Genomic DNA, 18,094 nt, shown 5'->3' with positions numbered 1-18,094 from the left:
AGAGAGAGAGTTGGCAGGACTTTATAAACACAATAAGTCCTCCTTCTGCTGGACACTCCCCTGGTAACCTATCTTCTCCAGTGACCCTTAGAGACCTAGGTGATAGAAAAGGGAAAGGACATTGCACTGGGGGAGTGAGTGGAAGGTGACCAAATGTCCTAACTGATTTGCCATGTGCTCTGCAGAGAAGAATCTCCATTAATGTTTGAGACCATTTTAAGGTCCTGTATAGAGAGGCTTTGCCCATTGGATCTCTGCATCATAACACCATTTCACTTCATTGACATACAGTTGGTTGTCAATCATGCCTTCCTTTTTACAGTAGCATTTTATAATTTCCCACCCACTTTGGTCCATGTGCCCCCCCAAAATATGAAAGCTGGAGACTGCTCATCTTGAAATGGGAAGCCGAGGTAAGGATTTTTCCAGTTTACCTAAATCATTTGCCATTTGGCTTCTTCCTTCAGGAACATCAACCCTGTTGCAAATTTTTGTGTCATCAGCAAAATGACATACCTTTCCATCAAGACCCTCTGCAATATCACTAATAAAAATATTAAAGAGAATGGGTCCAAATACAGATCCCTGAGGTATCCCACTGGTAACAAGACCTTGCTCTGAATATACGCCACTCCTTAATCCATTCAACAACATTGGGATCTAAACCCAGAGATTGCAGTTTATTTATAAGTCTTCTATGTGGGACAGTGTCAAAGGCCTTACTGAAATCCAGATACACAATGTCTACTGCACCACCTTGATCAATTACTTTAGTCACCCAATCAAAAAAATTAATAAGATTCGTCTGGCATGCTCAAGGTAAACCCATGTGACCTCAGATGTTCAACAATCCTGTCCTTTAACATGGTTTCGATTAATTTTCCCACTACAGATGTAAGACTTACTGGCCTGTAGTTCCCCCCTACTGCCTTTTTTGTGAATGGGCACAACATTCGCTAATTTCCAATCCCCTGGGACAACTCCCGTTACTAATGATTCGTTAAATAAATCAGTTAACGGTTTTGCTAGTACATCACCAAGCTCTTTTAATAACTTGGGGTGTATCCTATCAGGCCCCATCGACTTATTTGTCTTTACCTTAGACAACTGAAGTAGAACCTCCGCCTCGATAAACTCACATATTTCAAATGATTCAGTCATTTTTCTTAACTGAGGTCCCTTTCCCTCGTTTTCTTTTTTAAAAACTGAACACAAATATTCATTGAGGCAGTCAGCTAAACCTTTATCCTCTTCTACACACATTCCTTCTTTTGTTTTTAATCTAATCCTTGTTTATTTTCCTTTTCTCATTTATATGTCTAACACATGTTTTATCTCTTTCTTATAGATCTGTCTGTCTTCCTCACTTTGGGTATTTTTGTATCTACTAAAGGATAACTTCTTGTCTTTTACGATTTTGGCCACTTCTGCAGAGCACCACAGCGGTTTCTTTAATTTTTACTCTTACTGACCAGCCTAATAAAATTTTCTGTTATCTTTAATAATACAACTTTTAAATAATCCCATTTCTCCTGGACTCCATTTAAATTGCCCCACTATACTTTTTTCACCCTCATAATTTTGTTTATGTATACCTAGATTGCCATCAGGCACTTTTTTAAGAGTCCTGTACTTTTTTCTAGCATTTCATTGTATATACATAGCAGAATTGTTATAAAATATGAATAAAAAACAAACAAAAATGATGTCCTGTTAGGGATCATTTTGGTCCATTTCCCTCAAAGCATAAAAACCTTTGCATGTAGGATATACCGTATTTGCTCGATTATAAGACGACCCCGATTATAAGACGACCCCCCAAAATCAAAATATTAATTTAGGAAAAAAACAAAAAGCCTGAATATAAGACGACTCTATAGGAAAAAAAGTTTTACCAGTAAATATTAATTCATGTAAATATATTTTTTAAATTTCCTTTTATTTGCCAACCTGCCCCCCCCAGTTATGCCACTCTGCCCCCAGAAATGCTTTATACCCCCCTATTTGCCACTCTGCCCCATGATATGCCTTATACCCTGGCATATAGGGGGTTAAAAGGCATATCATGGGGCTGAGTGGCATATAGGGGGTTAAAATGCATTTCTGGAGGTATATATGCATATCATGGGGCTGAGTGGAATATAGGGGGTTAAAATGCATTTCTGGAGGTCCAGAAATGCATTTTAACCCCCTATATGCCACTCAGCCCCATGATATGCCTTTTAACCCAGCATGTACTGGCTGCCTTGGCTTGATAGGAGTGTGATTGCTGCTAACAGCAATCACACTCCTATCAAGCCAAGGCAGCCAGTACATGCTGGAACCTGGGGATGATAGTAGTGGGATTACAGCCTCCCTATGCCATGCTACAACCCCCACCCCCCTTACACATCCATGCTATCACACACAAACACACATTCACAAACATTTAAATACTCATTCATTCCATTAATCACACATACTTCACACATTAATCACACATACTTACCCAAAAACCCTCCCCCACCCCCTTACCTGAACTGCAGATCTCTCACTTGAAGACTTCTGCAGGGGACTGGCTGTACGAGCAACTGCTCTGGCCCCGCCCCCAGAGGAGGGAGGGGGAGATAGAGTTCTGTGAGGAAGCTACAAGCTTCCTGTCCTCCTGCTTCTAACGGAAGAGACGCTGCTCGCGACCGGTAAGCAGCATGGCCCCAGCCATTTTTTTGGGGTCTGATTAGAAGACGACCCCGATTATAAGACGAGGGGTATTTTTCAGAGCATTTGCTCTGGAAAAAAACTCATCTTATAATCGAGCAAATACGGTATTACCCTTTTTCAGGTGATGTTAAAGCAAACTTTTTAACCCATTCAGTAGAAAACATTCAGTTTAAAAGAGGTCAAATGGTTGCATGACAAATTTAACCCCTTAACGACAATCCACGTACATGTACGGGGTTGCCGTGCAACGCGATAACGACAATGCCCGTACATGTACGTGGTAACGTTATTTGCCGTTTACCGCGGCGTTTTCGCCGCGATCGGCGGCATCGCGGTTTTCCTGGAAGCCTCACAAGTGAGGCTATCCAGGCAAACCAAAAAAAAAACTTTTGCAACCTTACGATCTCCGCAATTCACGGAGATCGGCGGTTTCAACAACAGACCGGCGATGCAAATCACCGGTCTGTTAAACACGCCCCCCGAGCCCGATTCAAATCGGGTAAGAGGCATTCCAGGCTGCTTCTACATTGAGGCATGCCTGCAATGCCCCAGAGGGGGCTTCACAACCTCCCGATCGCTGTGATTCACCGTGAATCACGGTGATCGGTGGGTTAAACGACAGACCAGCGATTCATATCACTGGTCTGTCAATCACGCCCCCCGAACCAGATGCAAATCTGGTGAAGGGCATTCCAGACTCCCTCTTTGTTGAGGGAAGCCTGCAATGCCCCAGAGGGGGCTTCACAACCCCCCCGATTGCCGTGATTCACAGTGAATCACGGCGATCGGTGGGTCAAACGACAGACCAGTGACTGAAATCACTGGTCTGTCAACCGCCCCCCCCCCTGAACCCGATGCAAATCGGGTGAGGGGCATTCCAGGCTGCCTCTTCATTGAGGCAAGCCTGCAATGCTCCGGGGGGGGGGGGGGGCTTCACAACTTCCCGATCCCCGTGATTCACAGTGAATCACGGCGATCGGTGGGTTAAACCACAGACCAGTGACCTGGTCTGTCAATCACTCACCTGCCTCTTCACTGAGGCAATGACGTTTTTTAACTATACACTGAGGTTGTGTAGCCTCAGAGGGGGCTACACAGCCTCAGTGTATTGTAAAAAAAAAAAAATTAAAAAAAAATTTAATAAAAAAAAAATTCAAAAAAACAAAATATATATATATATATATATATATATATATATATATAGTTACATGTAAAAAAATACACACCTCACAAAGGTGGCCTTTTGCCTCCCAAATAACCCAACAAACCCCTGCATGTGGGGTATCACTGTGCTCAGGAGATGTTACTGAACACATATTGGGGGGGTGTTTGACAGGGACATATACCAGGAGCGGTAAATTTATATCTGAAGTACAACGTGTGTGAATAAAATACAAAAAAAAATTACTACCATAAAGTTTGACAAAGGCTAGTGGTAGAATTAGTGCATGGAAAGGGTTAAAATACCAGCATTTCAAATACCTTGGGGTGTCTAGTTTTTAAATATATATGGTTTGATGGGGTCAATTGCATTGGCCGGCTTCAAAGATACCCGAAATGGCACATGGGGCAGAATGACCAGCTTTGGGGAAAAATTGTTTTGAAATAGCAAAACGCTACCTGTACTTATTGCCCCAAAACGTGTAGAAAAAAGCAAAAAAACATAAAAACATTGGGTATTTCTAAACTCAGGACAAATAGTAGAATCTATTTAGTAGGTTTTTTCATTAGTTTTTGCAGATGAGTAAAAGTTTTTTTGTTTAAAAAGTGAGAGAAAGTAATTTTTTAACAAAAAATCACCATATTTTATCATTTTTTGTATAGTAAATTAGATGGTATGATAAAAATAATGGTATCTAAAGAAAGCCCTGTTTGTCCTGAAAAAAACAATATATAATATGTGTGGGAGCATGAAATGAGAAAGAAGAAAATCACAGCTAAACAGCAACACTGAAAAATGTTAAAAGAGCCATTGTCTCACAATATACTACGAGTAAAAACCCCTATTGTCCTTAAGGGGTTAAATAGCCTAGGTTGGCTGGTTTTTTGTGGGTCGGTTTTCATGTCAAATTCTCAGTATGCAAAATTTTAAAAATATACAGTTTGCAAATAATTGATGTACACTTCATTATACCTGCTTGTAAATGCCAGCTATGGATAAAAATCTTAGGCATATGAAGTGTTATCAAACTCAGGACAAGTAAGTTCATATATTTGAAGCTTTAATTTTATTTACATTACGTGTGCATATTTATAACGTGTAAATTGTGAAATTGTGTTTCATATTTTTTTTATTTTATTTAAATGAATTTTACATTATATACATGAGCTAGCTAAGCAATACGTAGCATGAAAAAAATATACAGTATTGTTTGGGTGGTCTTTTTAAGACTCTTTTTGATATTGTCTTTCTCTCTCTCTCTCTTTTTTTTACACTTTTGTCAAACTAGGTGAGGTCTCCTCTCTCACATTCCATCCTTGGTGAACAGACTATCATTGTTTCATCTGAAACAGTCTCCATATTGGAATTGCGTTCTCACTTAATATGGGGCATATCATTGTCTGTGGATCCATATGAGATGCAGCATCCTGGTGTCTTTACAGTCTGGTGTCAGTCTCAGGAAACACCAATGGTACCAAAACAGGTATTCAATTTTAGTTCAGCTTAATGCTGTTGCTTGTCTGTAATGATGCTTTAGTTTGACTTCTTTGGCACTACTACACATGTCTTAATTTTCTGTAATAAGTACAGGTGTTTCAAGGTTTTTGTCCTGTTTACCATACTGGATTTCTAACTCCATTTTTTTTTTACCCTTTCAGGAGTCAATATTATCTCTTTGGCTAGTGTTTAGCGACATGTCTGTCTCTCCAGTGACACTCTATGATCCTTCGGAGCTGTCTCTTTCTATTGTCTCTTCTGACCCGTCTGTGCTCTCTGTTCGTCGCCCTGTTGTCTCAGTGAGCTCTTGGTCCTTGCCTGTGCTTGTGTTTGAGGGCCTGGGGGAATGGCCTTTACTTCGTTTATCACTCTTAATTCCAGAACGATGTAGAAATGGAGAAAACACAGGTGTGCTCAGTGCCGGGTATTTCCGTGTTACATTCCCCAACAATGGAACCGAATTTGGTGGTCATTCTACCAAGGATGTGATCCAGAGTAACAATGACCTTCACAGCAGAGATGGAGACACTTCAAGTGCCAGTAATGTCATCCCAGGCACTAGTGACATTATTCTGAGAAGTGATGGCCCAATCTCTGAAGAGGATGGCTCAATTAATGGTGCCAATGACATTGTTAAAACACGATGGGTCCCAGGCCTCCAAGAAGGGCTGTATGGACTTCTTGCCGTCTTCACTCTTCTTACACTCCTTTTTTTTCTTAGTTGTGTGGCATTCATTATGAGACACAGGAAAAAATCACCCCCTGAATGCCAAGGAAATCCTGAAGCCCCCAACTGGGTCTGGCTGGAGGGTCCAGAAGGTGATGTTCCAGTGACTCAAGGAGAGGAAGTAGGCGAGGAAGAAGAAAAGAATGGACAGTGGGAGGGAATAGATAGAGGGTCTCAGAGCCTTACCAGTACTTTCCATCCGGTAAGAAACCCCCAGGGACCTAAGACCAGCATCAGCCTCCAACCTGATCCTCGGTCATTCTCCACACCGAGTCATTCCGGGGCATGCCTGGAAGCCAAGAATCCTCATGTAATGTCTTTCCGAACTGCAGCTTCCAGAGAAGGTGAACGAAGAGTGGAGCGAATGCCAGATGATCCTTCTGTGCGCTCCATCCTTGTTGCCAGTGAGGAGGATATCATGTGGGTGTGCAAAGACATGGGCATTAAAGAACCCCAGGAGATCATGAGCTATATGGAAAGGATAAGAGGGGAAACGCCACCTCTTGGTGATAGACGCAGCGAGAGACCACGAGGGAGGGGGGGAGTGGATGTTGGTGTTAGTGTCAGAAGATTGACTTAATACAAGTAGTGCAGTGGAATAAAAAGAAGGCCAGCTGTGATCTACATAATATAATTTTCTTCACGGCGTCATGTAATTAACAAATAAGGATCTGTTAAGGAAACCAAATTATCAGTGTTTTTCAGTGAAGGTTTCCCCTTTTGTGAAACTGAAATTGGGGTTTGCTAACAAAGCACAAGTGGTTGAGTATTGTACAAGCGACTTTTTCTCCAGCGTTGATTGGGGTTTTTTTTCTACATTTTTTACTGTCTATATTATTTATTTTAAGGGCACCCTGTAAAGAAAAATGAGATGGGTAGCTAATTGAAATTTGAAATTATTCTTATATGTAATACTTTAAGAAAGAATTGAAGCATCGCTCTAAATAGAAGCTGCCAAAGAGTGCAATTTATATATATATATATATATATATATATATATATATATATATATATATATATATATATATATATATATATATATATATATATATATATATATATATATATATATATATATATATATATATATATATATATATATATATATATATATATATATACCAGCTTCATTTGAAAATAATTTGGATAATTTTAGGCATTCATTTTATGGAGAAAAGATCATCTATGTTGGAAAAATAAATACAAGGACTTTGATGTTCTGAGGAGCCTTTTTTGACTTTGTTGTGTTTACAGCAAGTGTAAGCACACCTGGCCAAAGTGTAATGTAGTGATTATTTATAGTGCCTCAGTGGTAGGGCCATGTTTAGTAAAATAAAAACCACTAATGGACATAATCCCTAAGAATTATTATGTTAAGTATAAATATAAGTATTATATACACATTTTATGTGTTTTTTGGGGATTAAATTAATAAACTTAGTGCTTCTAACAATATTACTGATGTGCCTGCATTTTTGAGAGGTTTACATAGAGCTGTATGGATTCATTTCATTCTTGGTTGCTAAATGTGTTAAGATGATTTTAAGTTCTTCTAACCTTTGAGTAAAGTGATTTTCTATGGCTCTGTTTTTATTGAGAAAAGAAATGGTCAGTTCAATTTAACAGTAAAATAGGGCAGCAACGCTATTTATGCAGGGTCACCCAAACTCTCAGATGTAGTCAGGAAAGGACCTTTGAAGTCTTTAAAACATACGTACCGCTACAGCTTTCCTTCCTCTATCATTAACAGGGTATCACAAGCGTCTGACTTATGTACATAGATTTATTTAAAAAAACTGACATGTTTTTCCACAGGAAGCCTTGTAGCACATAGATTTCATTTGTCTGTAATAAATATATATATGCGTGTGTCTGAATGTAATCTTGGATCCATAAGTGGGTGTGTATAGGGTCGAGCAAACATAAAGTAGGGTCTGGATGGAAGGAATTTAGGACCCAGCGTGTTTTTAATAGGGTGCTTTTTAGTGCATGGGTTGATAAGAGCTGCACATTCAGTTTTTTGTTTTTCAGTGCACATGTGTTTTTTGGTTTCGGTAGTAAGTTAAGCACCATTGGGTCACAGAAAGTCAAAGTGGAACGCAGTCGCCAGTCTCCTTCTGGCCACCGCTCCCCCTTGAAGACTTCAGTTGACAAGCTGAAGAGTTCAGTGGGTCTCCTCTAGGGGGCATCCTAGAAGTTCCAGCCCACCCAAGGCTATATCGGGGACTAAGCTTCCACTGTGGCCATACCACTTTTGGAGCACCAATCACCCTTTTTTCACAGATCAGAGTAGTAGATGGATGAAAAATACGATTCCTTGGGCTCAAAAGAAAACTAAAATAGGGTGCTTTTTAAATATCACAGTATGATTGAATCAAACAGCGTAGTTCAATTTAGCAATAACATATGTAGCCACACATTTCTGTTGATAACAAACTTTATGCTCATAGTCCCTACCTAATCTCATACCACCCTTGTTGTCCTGTCCATTGGCTATGATGTCACAAACCCTTGTCGCATTTAATTGAAGAAATGTATGCATTCATTAAGCACAAATTAAGTTCAAATAAAACTTGATAAAAGCACAAATACATAATGTTGTAATAAAATGTTTTGAAATGTTAATGACTTATTGTTTCCAGTTTTTTTTTTTTGAGGATTTTCATTGCATTTTGATCTTTCAAAGATGGCAATAACTTGTAGCTTTGACTAGGGACTGCACAAAGTATGGTGTGTTTTGATTTGCAATTAGAAATGTGCTTCTATATATGGAGTATAAAGTCTTTAGTCAAAGGTGATACCTTATTGGGTCAACAGACCCAACAGATATAACGTTACATAAGCCGATTTCCCCAAAACGTATGTAGCTTTACATCTTTTCATTTCTCCCATAAAGGGAATTCTCTTCGGCTGAAGACTGTATTTCTTCTTTGGCTAATTTAGCAAAATCCATTTTTCTTATTATAAGTGTACTTTCAGATTGCCACTGAAACATATATTTCATTTTGTAGCTAGTACTTTGAGTGGATCCAGTTATTTTTGTTTGTTTAAGGGTGATAAATAAGTGTAACAGTCTAATAACAAAAGTGACAGTGGTAATGCAATAATGGAATTTAAATATGCATGGGATAGGCACGCGGCAATTTTGAATCTAAACTAAGACCACGGACTCATTAAGGTTTGAATCTTTCCAGCAGGAAAAAAAACCCAGACAAGATGGGCCAAATGTTCTGATCTGTGTTTAAATTATGTGTGTGTGTGTGTTAACATTTTCAGTTTAGATTTAGTATTTTCTGTGCCTCATTTTTACCAAAAGATCTTTGAACTAGTATTGCTATGGATTTTTTTTTCTGTGGTGAATGATCGATGGGCCACATTTCAACTTCAGTGTTTTCATTTTCAAGATCACTTGAGAATTAATCCTACAACTGCAAAGCAGCAGTTTTAGCCCCTCTTCAACAACAAATCTAAGACTACATGATGCGCAGAGACTTTTATTTTTGTAATTTACCTACACACTGTTTAATGGGATATGCAAGGATCATACATTTTGTTTCTCCTGCATCATACAACATAACAAACTTTTTTTTAGTGCAGAGGTACATACATAAATCTGTCTGTGGCATTGCTCATTATGGGGCAGGGCGAAGTCCAAGTGAAAAGAACAGAATTTCCAAATCTCCTGAACAGAAAAGGGCAGGGGGAATACTTCGATTTCTTAGGCAAGAGGAGCCATTGCTACATAATTGTTTGCTCTGTCAAACACTACATAGTATTCGCGGATAAATACATCTCCCAGAATCCACAAATCCCCTGAGCTTGTTGGAAGATTCATGGATTGGAATCCGCTGGTGCATCCCTGCTGGTTCTGTCAAAAAAAAAAAAAAAAAAAAGGAATGAGTTAACGTTGTTTGCTGACCAATTTATCACATTGGTTTGGCTTTTCTGCGTTAACCAATCAGGCAAATCACTGTGTTTACTACAGACAAAACTGGAATTAATAATGGGCGTCTGTTTGAGATCTCCATGTGTGCATATAATTAAGACATTTCCTGGTCCTATTCATTTTGGAAACAGTTTTCGTATCACCCTCTTCACTCACAACTTGCTTCTTCAGCTGTCATCGCTTCTTCTGTTAGGATTGCTTATGTCTCTAGGAATTAACTTGAGCTATATGTATGCTCTAAAATTTCCTACATTCTGTTTGATACTCCCAAAGCATTAACTAAAACCCACCTTTTTTAATACCCCATCAACTTGCATTCTAAATAAACCATTTGTTATTTAATGCTTCTGCTATCTCCTTCTTTTTAAGTGGAAGAGTTATGTGTATTTCTTGTGTATATACAACTAAGAATGGATATGTATGTGTGTCTGGGGTGGGGCAATTGAAAAGCAGGGTGGGCCAATGCTCCGTTCCCTCATTCTGTGGATAATCCATGCTGGCTTTTCCAGGAGGCTAGAAGTCTGCAGGATCCAGTCCGGGATTCCTATGGGGCTGGCATCAGGCACAGGTGCTGGGCATTAAAAACCCCTGGAGCCTGATAATCAGGGAGACTGTTGAGGGAAGAGGATGTTTCCCTGCGCTCCCAGGGCAAGGAGAGAACCTGAAGAAGACCATCCTTGAGCCAAGTGAGGCAATACCTGCCTGGACCTTTTGTGTGCTGTCTGGGGGAGGTTTTCCAGAGCCTAGCTTAGCTGGCTCTGGCTGGGAGGTCAAGTTAATGGGTGATTAGGCTGGTCAGTCTGGGCCAGCATCGTACAGTTAGAGAGGGCTCCAATTGGGAGCTAGGCGTTTCTTTTTATGATTTTTGTTTTGGGGTGTTGTATTTAAACGGTTAAAAATAAAGCACTGTTTTTGCTACAAGCTGGGGTTCCTGACTCTCATTGCCCTAGAGGACTGTGCTTAAGACCCGAGACTGTGGCATTTATGGCCCTCATACTACATGGTTTGTCACAGATATATATATATATATATATATATATATATATATATATATATATATATATAATATAAATTTACAGGCCTACCCATGAGATAGTATGCAACAAAGGAATAACATTGAAGGATAGATTACCTGGCGTACGTAAGCACTGGGTGGAAGTGGGAATTGGACACCATTGATAGTAAAAATGATGGTTGGCATGCTGCTGATACTGTTGCAGTTGATCACATACTGAAAGAGAGAATACGAGAAAGCTGAGATGGTCCTTCTTTTTTTACCTGACAACCAATGTTCCTAATGTACCATATCTAGCTAAGGAACAACTTGTGAATCAATCAATAAATAAGTGTATCTCACCTCCCCATTGGAGTCTTGGCTTGCCCCAATGTAGTATTGGATATTAGCAATGGGAGTTGGTGGTCCAGCCAGCAAAGAGGTTCCAGTGTCAACGATAGCTTGACAAGAGCCGCTGCATGCAATGACTTGTCCATTTATGGATACACTGAGTAACGGGAAAAAGAGTAAATAAGGGGAAAAAAGCAAGGCCAGTTTTCCTTTGTACAGAGTAGCTGAACACATGCATGAAGGCAATCTGGGCTCTGATTCTTTAATAACTAATATTACTCAAGTTATTCAAACCATCTCAGTGTTTTTGGTTTTGGCTCTATGGGAAAAGTTCTTCTGCAATATTGAGTACCAGTTAAAAGTACCCTTGCAAGGATTTTTCCTGCAACAGAGAGCAGTGTTATCCCCCGATAGTTGGAGCAGTCAGACTTTTCTCCCTTGTTCATATACAGAGTAATAATTATTTAATCACGGACATCCTGTGGTCCTTGTTCCCAGCCGCACCAAAGAGATCATGATGTTTAGTGATTTAGCGCTAGGCCACCATACTTCCAGACCTCGGATGGGATTTCATCTACTCCTGCTGCACTTTTCAGCTGCTTAATAGCCTTAACAGTCTCTTTAAATGTGGGAAATCAAGCTCTGAATTAATTGGTTGTTGTGGAATCTGATGGAATGCAGAAGCTTTGACCATGTGGTTGATGCTAAAGAGAGAGACTGGAAATATTCCAACCACTGGTTCAGAATGGACACCTTGTCTATAAGGAGAGTTTGGCCATCTGCACTGCGCAAGTGACTCTGTGCCTGGTGTGACGTGCCATACACTGCCTTCAGGGCTTCAAGAAACCCTCTGTAGTTACCGACATCAAGGTGCAAAGCACCATTCAGGGTGACTACTGCCTGCTGTATTGACCATGGTTCTAATGTTCCAACATGCAAGTTTTAATCCTAGCACTCCTTGTGAGGCTGGTGTGTGCCTTTTTACTTATTTTGTTCAACTGTGTTTGAAGATGTCCATTTACTGCGGCGGACAATATACTTCATGTTATGGAGTTGGTTACACATTTCCAAAGTTTGCTTTCCCCGGGCAAATGTAATAGAGAACTGAAGAAATGAAACCAGAAACACTTTTATGAAAATAAGATTTTTTCATTGTCCCTGGGGAACATTGACTCACCTGTCTACTGTGATCTGCCAATAGGTTTCAGCTGTCAGAGGAACCCAGTTTAAGCTTCCACTGTAATATGAAGTATCCACCCCACCAAACAACACAAAGCTGCCACTCTGACCGTTGCTTTAAAAAGAAAAGATATAATCATCATACACTGACATTAAAAACAGTCTGTTGGCATCCAAAAAGAAAAGAATATGCAAGTGCACAGTGAAGGATCATTGAAGTTCTCGCTCTACAATATCCGGAAAGCTACAGTATATTTTGGATACATCTGATTTTCAGTTACTTCATAAGTTCAGTTTAAAGGTGCTTTATTTTAGTTAAGTATTTAAAGCCATAGATTTATTTAACTTATCTGCTCTACATTATAGTGTACATACTTAATGCACTGGAACAACAGCTTTAAAAGCCAATACATGCTAATTTTCCAGAAACTACAATGGGGTGTCCTCACAAAAGAGAAAATTTTGCTGGGAGCCATCTTTTTATTGTTTAGTTTAAAAACCGTAAGTAAAAAAAGTCAATGAAGTAAAACAAGTTTAAAGGTAAGGCTGAATATACTATAAGTTGTGTTGCAGTGATATAAAAAAGAATCACCCAATATATCAACTTCTGTACATATAGGGACTAGTTATCTCTTCCTGAAGAGGAAACTTCACAGGTATTTTTTTTTTATTTATTTATACCTCAGAGAAGTCTGATTAAGAACTTGAGTGAGGTGGTCATCTTAGAAATTGAAACGGTTCTGAGTTAATAATAAAAACCTACTGAATGCAGCTGCATTGTATGAAATATAGGAAATGCAGTTGTGTAATGTACGGTACTGGCTGGAGACTCACGAGCTAAGATAAACAGAGAAGAGGTCCTGAGGAATGAGGCCCTGGCTCCACATGTTGTCAAAGACAGGTGTTGCCTGAGAAGATGCCAGACTTGGGAAAGCCAAACCCAAAATACCATCGAATGGAGAATAGTACAAGAAAGAGCCAGGCTCAGACTCGCTTAGTCCAAAAATCTGGTTAGTGACGACAATGTTCCCAACCTATGTAGAAAAAAAAAAGCAGGGAATGAATAGGGTATAATGTTTTATGTTTTAACTGTTTTTATTCAGCATTAGAATGTACAAAAATATGGGTTACAATACACTATTGCACATAAGTCTGATGTATGATGTTCAGTTAAAACCCAGGATATAAACGTTCTAAAATGATGGATGTGACATAGTGCTTGTTTTGAATCCACAGTTCTTATCAGCACAAAATCTGGATTGTTTTAATAATCAACAAGAAGAACACAACTCAAAACTTTCATGACCCCAACTGGGACACTCCACCCCACTTCCACCCGGGTATAGTATTTTTACTTATATTAATTGTACAACCCTAATGCTGTAGAGATATTATTGCCCATTCAAGGTTATATCTCACCTGCACAGTGTCATATCCCAAGTATCCACTCATACTGCCGGTTCCGTATTGGATGGACACTGGTGTGTTTGTGGCTTGGAAAGTGGATGATTGTTGTGGGTTAAACATATGGTGGTTCGCTGTTAACAGATGATGAAAGTGTCAAGGGTACACATACTTGCAGAATGATACTTTGAAACACCTGAACATAATGTGTTTTCAGTTCAAATTACAAATACTATTTATTAGCTTCACAATAAAAACATTAATTTGATTTCCAATGTTGTATTACGCAGTTAGAAAAAACCTTATTTGGTCACTGGCATCGTATGTTGGGTATTTAATCAGCACGGTTTTTTGCTGTGTCCTGTATGTTTAGTTTTTTCCCTAATTAACCCGTAGGACTTTAGCCAAATGCCATTCAAAAAGCTGGATTCAATGATGGTGATAAATCTAGCACAAATTATTGAATTCTCTCAAAGAGTGCAAATAACATAGAAAAGCAAATATACATTAAAGATAAAATGTATACAGGAAAGAGTTGGGGATAAGAACAGTCCATTGATTGTTTAAAGCTAGTGGCATATAATCGCATGTGGCTGCCTTATGAATAAACATTCATTATGGCATGCAAGCATATGCCTCTAGTAGATGGGTGCACACTAAAGCACTGAAATGGCCACACAATGCCCACATGAAATTTTTAAGTGCGCCAGTTGGCCAACTGAGTCCTGAATGTATCCCTGCTTCCTTATTTATTTCTATTGCAATCTATGCAAGGATTGCTATTCAAATACAAATTTTATTAAATTACAAATTATTGATTTATCTCTCCAGTCCACCAAAAGTATTTATGCCTCTCATACTACAATCTTATGCTTGCAGTTGATGTTTTGACCCTTTAGATTTAGAAACATAGTGATGTACAATGTCAACCATATAAAACGTTTCTATGTTTGTAAGAGATTAATCCCTGTATGTATTAGTATTATTATACATTGAATTCTAAGATACATTTACATGTTCAGGGTGCCAATGAACACATATACGATCAGTTTACCAAATGTTTTCAGTTTGCCCCAATTGAGTTATTTAATATGGGCAGAAAATGACAACATTACATGACATGCTTGACAAAATATTAACAACTATCTTTAAGATAATTGTAAAATATCCCTGAATTATGAAAAAAATACTGACAAGATTAAATCAACATAAATTAGTTTTTTTGGCGGTTATTGAAACACATTTGGTGCAGTCCCTATAAATTAGTCTAAATAAATAAGTATGGCACATAAGGTATTGTCACTCACTACATGCTGGGCTGGAACAGTAGACAGATGGGACCCACAAGTTGGAAGATCCTGTGTCAAAGATAACTGTAAACTCCTGTGCTGGGGTTCCAATGGATATAGTTCCAAAATATTCAATCTGTGTGAGGGGGTAAATATTAGACTCAGATGTGCAGAAATAATACATTTGATCACTTTAATGCAGACCAAATAAAATAATCCATGTAACGCAGTGTTTGAAACATCAGTATCAACCCCCCAGTGAACACAGATTTTCGTCTATGAAATTCTGATTAGGGCTGCAACTAACGATTATTTTCATAATAGATTACTTGGTTGATTAATTGGATAAAAAAACAATATGTCAATTTTTCGTTTATTTAAAATAATTTAATGAACAAACTGGGTGTTAAAAACAAACAGCAGCAGCACTTTAGCTGGAGCTTCTATGACTGAGCACCGGAAAAGTCATGTAATGCCGGTGCTCCATCATAGAAGCGGAGGGCAGTAGCGGAGGATGCCTGCGTGCAAAGCACAGATGCCCACTGGCTGGCAGAGAGGAGGATCCTTGTCCCTCGCAGCGCCGCGGGTGATCTGGATCTTAGTGTTAGAATCAGACCTCTATTTGAAGTCGGATTATAAGAGGAGGGCTATTTTTCAGAGCATTTACTCTGAAAAACCCTCATCTTATAATCGGTTCAACTAATCAATAATGAAAATCGTTAACAATTATTATCGATTTTATCAATTAGTTGTTGCAGCCTTATTTTCTAATAAAAGGTCCAAATTTGGATCCTCAAGTATATTAAAATGAAAGACCTATTTCAGTCTATGTGATCCTGAAATCGTGATGGTAGTAACTTTAAGTTAACCATGTATACAAAGGAGTTTTTAAAACAGTGACCGAGAATTAATTAACATAATAGGCAAAGAACTGACCTTGTGGGATTTATTTCTAAAACCTCACTACCTGGGGTCATATAATACCATGGGGGCACATTTGGACTTTTTATAAGATGAGATGATCAGATCTGGCATCTTAGAGTGATATATTGAAATTTCTATAAGCATGGGGCAATGGCCTGCGAGACAATAAAGGCCAAAAGTCCTACTGGTCTGAAAGACAAATTGGGGCATGACAAGGAATTTTAATGCGAGCAAGCATTATGGGTTCAAATGTTCGAAACCATCATTTGACTATGGTACCTGTAACCACTAAGCACTGCTACATGTCAAAATTCAAATTCCCCTTACTGGCTTTGAAGAGATGACAAGCATGTGAAATATTTCTATGAATAGGCAGATACTTACATCCATGTAGTTCTGTAGAGGCTCACCGGAAGCTTGAGCTAATTCAGGGAAGTATTTGGTTGCAGGATTGTATGGATGTTTCTTAAGGTAGTCACCCAATAATCCCAACCTCTTTAGGCGATTTCTGAAAGATTCCCCTTTCCTGAGAGGGACCCTGAAAGAGTTTGTGAAATACGTCAAATGCAATCCCCACATTTGAGTCCCCGGCTAGAGGAAAAAAAAGCAGTACCACTAACATGGGTTGGAAACCATGCGATGTAAGGGAATTGCACATTACACAAAGTACCAGTGAATGAAAGAAACCAACGTTCTACAATATGGGCCAATGGTCAGCTACTGCACATAAGCTGTAAATGTATTCCTTTCTTGACTGTTACAGACAGGGACCTCCAATATATTCAGGGAGCAGGGTTTCATTCTGTGTAGATCCACCTCTAGCCTGATTGAAGGGATTGGATGTGACACCTACACACCATTATCATGGCTTCTTGGGGATGTGAAGAACATGGTGGAAACAATAGTACTATAGATGGTTTAGACAGCCTGGCAAATAACTGAAATACAGAACTGAAAAGTAAATTGGTGGCTACACTAAGAAAATAAATGATGGGGATAGAATAAATCCTTTGTAACTTGATGGATTTATTTTGGAAATAAGGCAATGTTATATAAAACCAGTGTTTAACCTCTTAGTAAGTCTACTCTTAAGTAGGCAAAAGGCACTTAGGCATACAGATAGAATAGAAACAAACAGAGAGAATAGGGGATCACATACTTCACCAAACATTCTGACAGAACCACCAGCCCCAAAAGAAGTAGGATCTTCATGATTCTTCCAATATCCAACTCCAAAAGTTTTTAGGGAGAGATTGAGTCTCCAGGCAATGTACGAGGTGCTAAGCTTAAGGGCAGCGTTTATATACAAATCTCAGTAACCTTCCTCCACCCCATGAGAGTTCCATCTGATTGGACCTCTTCCATCACCTTGTAGAAGGTTATATCAGTCACCATATCTTCAACCCAACACTGCTATCAGAAGAGCACTATCAAAAGTAAAAAAAAGGAAGCAGTAGAAACAAGTTAGCAGAGCACACATACGTAATTGTCCACATTGCAAGAGAGATAAATACATGTAAACTTTTAGGTCGCCAAATGTTGTTAAACTGTCCTGAATTCCCCTCCTCACAAGGATAGTGGGAAATAAACCTTAGATTTGATTGCAATTCCTTTTACATAACTATTAATAAAGATAATCTTTTTATCTAAATCTTTTTTGTTTCACTTGCAATTGCACGTATAGCGAGAACAGGGCCGGCCTTTGGGGTGTGCGACCTGTGCGACCGCACAGGGCGCCACACTCCAGGGGGCGCCGCCGCGGGGACCGCCGCCGCCGCAGGGTCCGCTGCCGCCAGTAGCGTACCTAGCGTGGGGGGGGGGCGGTCCGCACCGGGTGCCGCTCATCAGGGGGGCACCCGGCACTCCTCCAGAGACGGACAGTAATGTCCGCCACTGGAGGAGCAGGCTTGCAAGGGAGCGG

General features: G+C 39.3%; 2 protein-coding genes across 2 annotated transcripts in view; one reads left to right on the top strand and one right to left on the bottom strand.

Annotated features, from left to right (window-relative positions):
* LOC128468735 (transmembrane protein 132A-like) overlaps positions 1-7,053 on the top strand; it is a 50,133-nt gene extending 43,080 nt beyond the window's left edge. Inside the window, exons 10-11 of the mRNA XM_053450516.1 lie at positions 5,151-5,345; positions 5,521-7,053. Of these exons, the coding sequence (XP_053306491.1) occupies positions 5,151-5,345; positions 5,521-6,666 (1,341 nt within the window). The 3' untranslated portion in view covers positions 6,667-7,053. The remainder of the gene's footprint in view (positions 1-5,150; positions 5,346-5,520) is intronic.
* A 2,525-nt stretch (positions 7,054-9,578) lies between these two features.
* On the bottom strand, positions 9,579-17,437 carry LOC128468738 (pepsin A-like). The gene is made up of 9 exons (XM_053450519.1): positions 17,333-17,437; positions 16,558-16,711; positions 15,268-15,385; positions 13,976-14,094; positions 13,391-13,590; positions 12,555-12,671; positions 11,390-11,534; positions 11,165-11,263; positions 9,579-9,954 (listed from the first exon to the last, which is right to left on the bottom strand). Exons 1-9 carry the CDS (start codon positions 17,383-17,385, stop codon positions 9,805-9,807), a joined length of 1,155 nt encoding a protein of 384 aa, XP_053306494.1. The 5' UTR covers positions 17,386-17,437; the 3' UTR covers positions 9,579-9,804.
* Positions 17,438-18,094: the final 657 nt, after the last annotated feature.

Source organism: Spea bombifrons, chromosome 11 (genome assembly GCF_027358695.1).
Source record: "Spea bombifrons isolate aSpeBom1 chromosome 11, aSpeBom1.2.pri, whole genome shotgun sequence".
Lineage (NCBI taxonomy): Eukaryota > Metazoa > Chordata > Amphibia > Anura > Pelobatidae > Spea > Spea bombifrons.
The sequence above is the reverse complement of the archived record's forward strand: the minus strand, read 5'-3'. Positions and strand labels throughout refer to the sequence as shown.